This window comes from Vidua chalybeata, chromosome 26, assembly GCF_026979565.1.
Source record: "Vidua chalybeata isolate OUT-0048 chromosome 26, bVidCha1 merged haplotype, whole genome shotgun sequence".
NCBI classification, from domain to species: Eukaryota; Metazoa; Chordata; class Aves; order Passeriformes; family Viduidae; genus Vidua; species Vidua chalybeata.
Genome location: NC_071555.1, coordinates 5,975,046 through 5,985,876, shown reverse-complemented (window position 1 = coordinate 5,985,876; position 10,831 = coordinate 5,975,046). Strand labels below are relative to the sequence as shown.

Genomic DNA, 10,831 nt, shown 5'->3' with positions numbered 1-10,831 from the left:
ACCCCAGCACTCCCCACTCCAGATACAAACTGACTCAACATCTTCAGCTGCCACCGTCCTTTTTAATTTTCTGTTGTCTATTTTTGTAAAGTTGACAAAGCCCAGCCCCAAGAAATTAAAGGAGCTGAGTTTCATCACTGCTCAGGGTAGTTATTGTGGGTGACTGGGAGGGGACACTTGGGTGTCTGTGGGCAGGGGAGTGGAAGAAGGCTGTGACCCACAGATTTTCAGCAACAGAAAAGGTGGTGTTTTTTTATGTCCTCAAAATATATGGCCTCTAAAAGGCAGCTGCTATTCTACAGGAAATGAGGGACAATTCCATCTCAGCTTTCTAATTTATGTTCCAGGACAAGATCAATACCAGTAATTAAGTGACTCAGAAATTTTCAGCAACTCCCCCTCTGATGCAGAGATCTCACTGCTCTGAGCTATGGAATACACCCTTCCTCCATCCTTCCTCATCCTTCTTGTGTCATCTCTGTGCAGCCACTGCAAGAGAACTCATGCCAGTGCCAAGAGCAGAAAAACAGTAAAAGCCAAGCAAATCAGTTTCTTAAAACTTATTTTAATATCCATATCTCATCTGTTGGGTAGAGCCAAAACAGTCTGGCCTGGTTTAAGTTACAAATTCTTCATACACTTTAAGTAAATGAACAGTGTGGCAATAGGGTCTGCTATTGGAAGTGAAACCCATCTTAACAAGGGAAGTGTTGCAGCCAGAATTCTATCAGGGTTCTTCCCTGCTATCAGCCCCAAAAAGCCTCACTGTCCCCTGGCCCTGAATGGGTGTTGCACAGCAGGAATAAATGCTTTTGACACAAAACTAATCACACCCACAGAGATGCACACACTGGATGGCCAAGAAACAATGGGACCAGGAGAGAAAAAAAACCCTTTTAGAATTCTCCCTGATGTGGAGATACCAAATCACCGGTTTTGGCAAATAGGATGAAGCACCAACCCTGATTTCTTCTGACAGAGGCTGAATAAACATGTTGAAGCTCCTTGCTGGACAATTAACTTCTGGCAGCAGGCATGGAAAGGGCTAAGAGAGGATGGCTGAGGATTTAAAGATGCAGTATTTCTGTCCTTTGTATAAAACACTACAGCAGTTTAGACACCATCCTAAATGCAGCTGCAAGGGAGTAAATCCAATTAAAAGCCCAAGAGTCACTACAAAAATAGTAAGAAAAATCAAAGCAGCAGAGTTCTCCACTTTCCTGGCCTGTTGCTTAATTCCAACAGACTGCTCCATTTCTCAGTTAACAAGTTCCTGATCAGGTTTAAGCACAGTTATTTGCAGATGATGGCTTACAGTAAGGCAGACAAGTGGCAGTTCTGAGTGCATGATGGAGAACAGCACTTGCCAGGAGATGCCAGTGGGGTAACAGAGCCACCCAAACAGCCCACAGGCTGCCACAGCTGTCGGTACAATCCTGGACATGTCCCACAAAGGATCCCCCAGCCCACACTAGTCCAGGGACTGGGCTGGGAAGTGTGCACAGGGTGGTTTGTTTTTCAAACACCATCCTGAATTGCAGTTGTGCAGGGCTCGTCTCCCCCCCGGGACAAACCCTGCTCCTCGACACTGCATCTTTAAATATTTCTGGCTAAGAACTCCTGCCACATGTTAGGAGCACTCCAACCTGGCTGCCACATGTTCAATTGCTGCGCTTTTTGTGTTTTCAGTTTTCCTTCTAATTGGGAGGGAAAAGGAAGCAGAGTGGGAGGCTCCCATTTCACAGCAGGCAGATCCAGCTGAAGGTACAAGACCCCTCCACGCAGATTATAGGAGGGAGACAATAATTAGGGTGTTTGCTCCTTTCCAGAACATTCATTCTCTGCCATCTGAAATCAGATGCAGTGATGGCAGCAAGTTTCACGAGTCAGCAAGTTTGAAATTTGTTAAGGGAGAGAGGAAGCTTTGCTGCCAAGTCACCCAACATACAGGAGCAGACAAGGCTTCAGCTTCAGAACACTCTAACATGAACAAGATCAGTAGAGAGCTGTGTGGGCACAGATCACACCTGTGACACCTGAGCTGTGCTTCAATCCCCGCCTGCTCTCTGCCTGCCACCCAAGATCAGGCTCACAAGTGTGGAGAGCTCAGTATGACCATGATGGACTGGGTCTGCAAAAACAACAGCGCTTCAACACATTAAAATGGTGCAACCGTTGTGAAAGCGATGAAGCAGCAGCTGAGACCTTGTGGCAGCCTGAGCTGTGATCCACTCTAGTCACAGAATGACACAGGCCTGTTCTCCCAGGGCTTCACCACCCTCCTGAGAACGTGAATCATTCCTAAGAGGCCATCCCAGAGGAGCAGAAAGCTGCACCAGCTGCAGAATGGACACTGCCACAAACCTGCTAATACGGGTTTCACTGAGACCAGAAAACTGTCTTCTTCCAAAAAATTGTTATTTTTAAAAAATTGAAATTAATTAGGGGTAAAACACTAACTCTAGTGCCATGAACAGGCAGGATCAACTTTTTTCCCCTCCAAAGGGCAAAGAGTCATATACCATCCCCAGCTGAACCTTGGTGCTTCGAGCTTTTCAAGGAGATGTTACCTAAACTTTATTAAAAGAAAAAGAACAACGTTTAAATATCAACACTGGACTAGCCCAGTCTTTTTTCCAAGTCCACATTCTTCATATGAAGCACACACGGCGTCCTGGATTCCCCAAGTCTGCATGTTCAGAAGTTCACAGTACATGGAACCATGTCTTTTTGTATATTTTCTTGAGTTTCCCCTCCTTGCTCAGAGCAGCCACCCTTTTGCGGTCACTGACTGGATAAACCTTAAGCCATCTCCTATCCACATGGCTTGGCCTAGATGCTGAAGGCTTTCTTGATGAGAGTTGATGTTTTCATGCTCTATGGATGGAAAAAAGCAAGAGAAAAAAAGCACCTGGTACAGGTTTCTTGAGACCCTTGCGGATTCCTCTGTTCCAAAGGTGTTTCTGAAAGTCTTTTTGCCGGTTTCTCAAGCAGTTTTTGGCCTATTACTCTGTCTCAGTTTGAAGAGCTGTTATTGGATGATCCAGAGGTTGATGCAATTGCAGCTCCAGCTGGGCTGCTTGTGGATACAGATTTGCGGATGTGAGGCAGCAAGTAGGGGTCACAGGCCAGCTGCTGGACATCTATCCGGTCCTCCTTGCGATAGGCCAGACACCGCCTGATGAATGCCTGCAGCAACCCAAAGCCAAAGCAAGAATTAGTTTTTATGACAGAAACAGGAAGCTTTTGACTCTTTGGGAGTGGGGCCAACGTGACAACCCCAGTGCTGAAATTCCTTCCCTAGACACAGCCCAGCTCTTGCACTAAAGCTCATCTTGTACTAGGAGAATCATGGGCAGAGGCACCCAGTGTTCAATGCTCAGCCTGACAGCTGCAGTAATCACAGAATCACAGAATGGTTTGGATTGGAAGGACCTTATAGCTCATGTCATTCCAACCTCCCTGCCATGAGCAGGGACACCTTTTCAGTAGACCAGGCTGCTCAGAGCTCCATCCAGTCTGGCCTTGAACACCTCCAAGGATGGGACATGCAACGCCACTGATGACTGTGTGATAGGTGAGCATTAAACACAGGAGTCCTGATGGTTTTATGAAAATCAGGAGGCTGGAACTGCCTGTGCTGCCTGACCCTCAAGCAGATTTACCTTTGCTTCTGGTGTGACTACTGGCTTTGGAGGGAACTGCACCTCAGTAGCTTTCAGAATTGTGTTCTCCTGCAAAATATCCTGTTGTGACTGGTTGTGACCGAAGGGCTACCAAAAGAAAGAAAAACAGTTGTTAAAGGATGGTGACAGGCATAAAACCCCCATAGCTCTACTGTTTATCATCACCTCATATCAGCATTTTTCCAGGCAAGCAGCCACAACTGCTGGGAAGGTGCTGCAGATACCAGAGGACCAGGACACATTGCTACCATGCTCAACTGAACTAAAGAGATCAAGCTGGAACATGTCTGGCTTGCCCAGCAGGGATCTTCACCTGCATCCAGACCTTGTGGGTCTGTTACAGCATTTGTCATCGATTTGAGCTGGCAGAGATTCACCCACTCATCTCTGCTGGGCTGGTTCCACATGTCTGATGATAGCACTGAGCAGCACATGTGTCAGTCCTGGCTTTCACAACACTTAGCTACCAGGGACTCCCGAAAACAAGAACCCATGGAATCCTTTCCTTTCTCTGTCCTATCTTTCCTGTTGTCATAAAGCTGACAAATCACCTTTTCCTGATCCACACTTCTCCCTTCCAAAAAAGGCATCCTAAAAACTTCTAAAGTAGGTATTTGTATCCCCCCCCACCAAGCACTTGCAGCCATCAAAACCAACAAAGACTCAGGGCATGGAAAGTGTCACAGACAAGACCAGACCAAAAACCTGACAACAAATGACACACCTGTCCTGCCCAAAACAGCCTCAGTGGGAACATGCCTGGTGGAAAGAGATGTTCTGCAGAATGTCTTTTCTGAAGGAAATGCTAAGGGTAGAGCAAAACACAGCCTAGTCTATGCTCCCCACTTCCATTAGCAGGCACTCTGCCCTGAAACTGATGGCAAGGAGACAAGGTAGCACATTCTAAGTCTGTGGAGAAGGAAGCAGAAGCCTGGGTTGCCTCCCAAAAGGTTTGGGAAACTCCACTAAGAAAAGAAATTAAACGCCTTCTTACCTTTCTGCCATATAGACACTGATAGAAGATGACTCCCACTGACCAGACATCAACTTTATTTGAAATCTTTGGAGGTTCTTTCCCAACCACAAAACATTCTGGTGGCAAATACCTGATTAGAAGGAAGTGTTAAGAAGTTATGAGCAGCAGCTTCAAGTATTTTCCATGATTTCCTTTAGAACAGAAAATTCTATGATCAGATACTGGCTTGGGATTCAAGAGTCCCATTTCATTCCTGTGCATCTCTGGGCCAAGATCACTAGTGCCTAATCCTTCTGGGAACAGTGATCCCAAGGACTCTCCAGACACTCGTGTTCTGAGCTAGTCAGCATAGTCAGTTTCTTTTCACCAGAGCTCTAAAACAAGCCCATTCTCTTTTATCTTCAGAACTCATATTTGCTGTTGAAAAGGCTTGGCCAACAATTCCACAATGAAAAGCATACAGCCAAAATACATGTTTTTAGAAATACAACCCCAGATGCCATGCCCCAGTTAAAGACACTCAGCTTCACTCAGGGTACAGCTAGTTTCATTTTTAGGAACAAAACAAAGCTGTACAACACAGAATGGCCCAACAAATTTTCTGTTGCCCATGGTGACAGTTTGCAGCTTGGGTGACATCTACGAGTCACATTTGGTGGCACTCACCAAGGGCCTGCTCTCAGCCAAGGGTGATAGAGTGACACTTGGCACAGAAGATAAAGAATTGCTGAAAACATGACATTCAAGTGAAGCTCTGGCTATAGACAACACTGTGAGATTTTCATATTCTTCGAGACCTAACTATGGATCTTCAGCTCCTAATTTCAGAAGAATACTCTTTTCATCTCCCTGATGCACCTGAATTTCCAAATAGGTACAGTATTTCCCTCATTCTTGCTTAAGATGCGAGATGGAGCCACTCTGGACTATGAAAGAGCAGCCAAGCCCCACTCCAGAGCTTGCTATCTCAGCAGCATATGCAGCTTTTCACCAGTCTTTTGAATATAAGCTGGTTTTCAAACACTGACCTGTTGAACAGTGAAAAGCTGCCAGCCTCAAAAAGAGCTGTGTGACAACAAAAGCAGTTTGCAGGGTCTCCAACCTCCAGTGTGTCAAGCTATCACAGCTAATGGCAGCACACACAGAGCTGACACACTTCCAAACCTGCTTATAAACTGTTCTTGATCTTAACTTGCAAGTGCCCCAGGCATTGCTTACCAGTAAGTACCAGCCCCCTGCGATGTCAGCTCCATGCCATCAACTGAGTTGTAGCTGTCATCATCCATAATTTTGGAAAGTCCAAAATCTGTGATTTTTATCTCTCCACATGCAGTACCATTGACTAGAAGAATGTTACCTAGACAGAGGAAGGAAACAGCCCTTAGGATACACATTTAGCAAGAATAAAATTGCATTGAGCCCTGCACTGCACAAGGACAAGAGACCTACAGTGAGCTGCACCAGATGTTTTATCTCTCAAAACCCTGAACTTCAGAGACTTGAGGACAACGAAGTGCTAGAGCTTATTGGCTCATCTTGAATGACCTAGTGACCTCATATTGTTTGGAGCCTCCAGATCCTGAGCCCTGTTAGCCAAATGAGCTTCAAGCCCAGGCTATTTTGACCCCTCATAAAGGTCTTCTTGGAAGGGCAGGTCAAAAAGGAGGATTAAGGAGAGAAGTACACATACACAGTTATGACTCATTATGCCCAGAAGTTCTGACTTGCCCTGTCTTCTCAACATGCCACAAGCTCTCCTTCCTGACAGTGCTCCCCAGTGACTTTCTAAGCTCAAAAAGGACAATGACTGCTTAGGCAAGACTCTTTCATAAAGCCATCAAGAAGTCAGATCATCACTGTTTTTCTCCAAGCCTACAATAAAATAGCAGAACTCTGTGTGATGGCAGCGGATGAATCACAGCTCTAGGCAGCTGCAGGCAGAGCTCAGACAACTTGGGAACAGCCAGAGAGGAAACGGGGTCACTACAACCAGTGCAACAGCACCATCTCTCGTACACATTCCTCATGCTGATGCAACAAACCACATCACAAACCAGTTACACAAAGCTGATGAGGTGCCACCAGTACAGGGAGACAAGCCAGGGATAACTGCCCAAAGAGATGGATGAATTTACTGGACTAGGAAAAAAGCTATGTAGCCAATATGCATCATCCCAAAATGGAGCATTTCCATTTTCTCCCTTGTGGCTCTGCCCCAGTGGTAGAAGGAAAATATACAACACCATTTGGGGAGGATCTTCTCCCCGGCAGATGTAACTGAATTAACTCAAAGGCAAACCTGAGCAGTCTGACTGTGCGTCCTCAGCTTTGGGAGCTGACACACAACATGAAAAAACAAACATTTCAAAATTAGCTTCTGCCATCAAATTCTCAGCCAGATGATTACAGAAAGAATAAGCCAAAAGAATGGGAACATGAAGCACACCAGTAATTGTGGGAGCCTTTATGAAGCAATAACAGAAGCTCTCAACAGCAGAATACAAGCAGGACATTAAGAAAACACAGCCACTTGGTGACTCAAGGTCTCATTCTTGAAAATGTTACACCTCCTTCTTTTATGTTGCAATTCTGACAGACAACACCCTTTACACATTTTCCAAAGGTTCTATGCATTTTATGTTCTTTTTTTTCTTGTTGCAAGTTAGCTTTCCCAGACAGCCCTGTCTTCTTTTTGCTGTCTGAACAAAGCAAACTGCCTCATATTACATCTGCAACCCATTACATTTCCTTAGCATCCTTAAGCATGTCAGCACAACATACCTGGTTTAAGGTCATAGTGTATGATGGGAGGTTTGATTTCATTTAAGTATTTTAAAGCATTCACAATCTGCATAATAATGGATCGTGCCTCTTTCTCCGACATTAGCTTGTGCTGTTTCAGGTAGAAGTCCAGATCATTCCCCTCACAGTATTCTAACACTGTACAAAACCTGAAAGAAAAACAGGAGTTGTTGCAATTAAGGCACCTGATAGAAACCAGAACACTTTGTTACTGCTTGTCTGTAACTCACCCATTTGGCCAATATATTAAATTAAGAGTCCTTCAGCCTCTGAATCCCTTTCTAAAAGTAAGCTACCAGGAGCACAGGCCTCAATGCTCAACAGTACAAAGGTTAGAGATCCCCCATTAAACACCTAGAGGCTGCAAGCTGTTATCAGCTGTGGCATTTGCCCAGGGCCAAGAGCAGGAGTTACCAGTAAAGTACCACATCTGACAGAATACACCACATTGGTTTGTGAGCTGGAGTCTCTAGAAAACCAGTGTACGCTGGAAGTACACCGTGGCTATCTCTGCAGTGAAGTCTAACATTGGTGTGGACACCTTCTGGACTTTCCTGGAGAGTTTTAAATACTTTGCCTTTAGTGAACTGGTCAAACCCTGGGAAAGGACAGAGCAACACAACTTACGAGTCAGTATCCAGTGAGAAGTAGTCATATAGTTTAACTATTCGAGGGTGATCCAGTTCTTTGTGAATTCTGTACTCTCTACATGCATGTCTGAAAACAGCAAAGTCTGAGCATTAGTCATACAAGTGACTTAATTCTAATTTCTCCAGATAGTGAATCCAGACATACCACACAGCATCCAGCTTCAATCAAACCCATGCACGTTCCTCAGACAGCTTCAGACAAATCAAGTGAAGGAGGAACTGCACAGAACAGTTCTTGAAAACCACAAAACCCCAGGGCAGCTCCAACCCTGGCAATGCTACAAAATAACTCATCTTGATTAATGGTACTGCTTGCCAAAATAGAACAGCCTCATAAATCCTTAAGAGATCCAAGAGAGCTGCATACAAAAATCAGCAAGTTCTAGAAGAATTCCATGATGCTTAACAGCCTAATTTCCAAGCTTCAAATTCAGCTTCATTTTTCCTAGTGACTTGTTGGGGAATTAAGAACATAGCTTTATCTTGGAAATCCTATGGAGAAGGCTTGGCTGTCACTCTGCAGTTATCTAACCCATGGCATTAGGGAGCAAGAGCTACCAACAGCAAAAGGCTTCCAGTAAACTATTTCTTCCTAATATTTAATTTAACCCTGCTCTCTGTCAGGCTGAAGCCATTCCTCCCTTGTCCCATCACTCCAGGCCCTTGGTAAATAAGTCTCTTCTCATCTTTCTTGCAGGCTCCCTTCAGGTAGTGGAAAGCCACAATTACAAACACTTATTCTAGGAAACAAAGGGAAGGGGGAAACTTCCAGAGAGCACAACTCAGGTGTGTACCTGAAAGATGGGGAGGAAAAACCATTTCCCTTGGAACTGCTTGAACATTTCAGAGAGAAGCCACTTCAGCACTTTCCTCAGAGAGCACAGATGCTTTAAAATGCAGAGGTACAGGGCTTATACAAAACTTTCTGTGCTTACGTACACATTTAAAACATTTCTAATCTGACCAGAACTTTTGCAAGTAGTTACTGGGACAGAAAGCGCCTTTTGAAACGTAGCAAAGATAGGAAAAAAATTGGCAGCCTGTTCACAGGCACCGGATAACCAAATGCAGGAGGAATTGGGAAACATTTACTTTACACTACTTTATAAACTCACTTACTTGTGATAGTTTTCTTTCTTCTCATCCCTCCAGTTTTTATTTAACTGGTGTATTTTCACAGCTACATATCTCTGTTCTGTTAAATCAAATGCCTGCAGAGAGAAGAGCTGAAAATCAGTAGGAATCACAGGCTCAAGTTAATACTGCAAAAGCAGACAAGCTCTAACAAACCAATATCTCCACCCAGGAAATCAGCATTAAAACAGAGTGAGGGAAAAGCAAACCCACATTTTGATTTGATAAGTTGCACTAATGAATTCAAGCAACTCTGAAAACAACTGAATATTCTGCACTTTGATCTGACCTTCCCCATAGGGTCTAACTCACACTGCATTGATTTTGTCATTTTACTACCAGAGTTACAAAGAGACTAGGAAGACCAAATTACCAAAATATTGACAGTTTTTATATTGGGAAAGACCCTGCTATTATTTCCCTAAGTCCAAAATTAATTTTCTAAACTTGGGTTAATAAAAAACAACCACCAAAATACAGAAGATTTTTCAATGCTTTGTTTCACTGGTAGCTCAGCTCTCCAACTTAGAGCATAATGTTTCAGCACATATAAAAGCTGGAGAATTCAAGAATTTAGCAGAGCTGTGTGATCTTGTGCTTTATCCTTCCCTGTACTTCTTTATTATTTAAACAGTCCTTAAAGAATGGACCTCTGAAAATGCACTCACAATGCAATTCAGAAACCTTCTACCTCGCCTAAGAGTAGCAACAATAATATAATGATTTCCAGGACAGGACACAATGCTGTGGTAAGCAAACAGGCATAATGTGTGTTCATCTCAAGTTGTCTACTTAATTCCTAATGCTTAATAGATTAGCCAAGACCCTGAAGAGGAAAAGCTAAGCACTTCTTTGTTTTAATAACAGTTACAGCTCTTAAGAGCAGGCAGGTAGGAAACATCCATGCCCTCTTGCTTTCATCTGTGGAGCCAAAACTTTCTGCTTAGTCAGCAAAGCACTTCAAAGTACTTAGACACAGCTCAAACTTCCCCCCCTCCCCACCCATCTGAGCAGTCTCGTGCCCTTAGTTTAGGCTCCTATTGTTGTGCTGCATCAAAACAATAAAACTATGAAGTTTCCAGTATTTGCACTGGCATAATTATTTCCATTCTAGCCAAATTCCACATGAATTCCAAACTTCTGAGTACAACTGGGGAATACTGAGAACTGGAATAGCTCTAAGTTTAATAGTCAAGTAACAAGCACCAAACTACCCCAGGTCTTGGCTGTTAAAGAGTGCTGACACCAGGAATCCTCAGCTTTAAGGAATTCCCAAAACTGCACACACACACAGAGCCCCCTGCTATTGCAGAGGGTAAAATGAAGGCACAAGAAAGAGAGGCACAAGAGCCTTATACCCCTAGGAAGTACAGGCTTTGCTTTTATTATTGGAGCTATTTTCACTTATTTATGGACATGTTCAGACTTGCTGTGCCATCTCAGTAAGGCTTAGCCACTGCAGGTATCTGTGCACAGCATCTGAAGAAACAAGTGGTTTGCTTCTCTGTCCTAACAAAAAATTGAAGACTTGGTGCAACATTTTTTAAAACATGTTTGAAGGAAATTTGACCCCTGAGGACAAG

The 10,831-nt window shown here is 44.0% G+C and overlaps 1 protein-coding gene across 10 annotated transcripts in view; it reads right to left on the bottom strand.

Annotated features, from left to right (window-relative positions):
- Window positions 1-545: 545 nt before the first annotated feature.
- Window positions 546-10,831, bottom strand: part of TLK2 (tousled like kinase 2) — a 55,354-nt gene continuing 45,068 nt past the window's right edge. For all 10 annotated transcript variants that reach the window (XM_053965116.1, XM_053965117.1, XM_053965118.1 and 7 more), the window contains 7 exons: window positions 9,234-9,325; window positions 8,092-8,181; window positions 7,444-7,613; window positions 5,881-6,019; window positions 4,681-4,792; window positions 3,666-3,773; window positions 546-3,189 (listed from right to left, as the gene is read on the bottom strand). In XM_053965116.1, coding sequence (XP_053821091.1) covers window positions 3,016-3,189; window positions 3,666-3,773; window positions 4,681-4,792; window positions 5,881-6,019; window positions 7,444-7,613; window positions 8,092-8,181; window positions 9,234-9,325 — 885 coding nt within the window. In that variant the 3' untranslated portion in view covers window positions 546-3,015. The remainder of the gene's footprint in view (window positions 3,190-3,665; window positions 3,774-4,680; window positions 4,793-5,880; window positions 6,020-7,443; window positions 7,614-8,091; window positions 8,182-9,233; window positions 9,326-10,831) is intronic.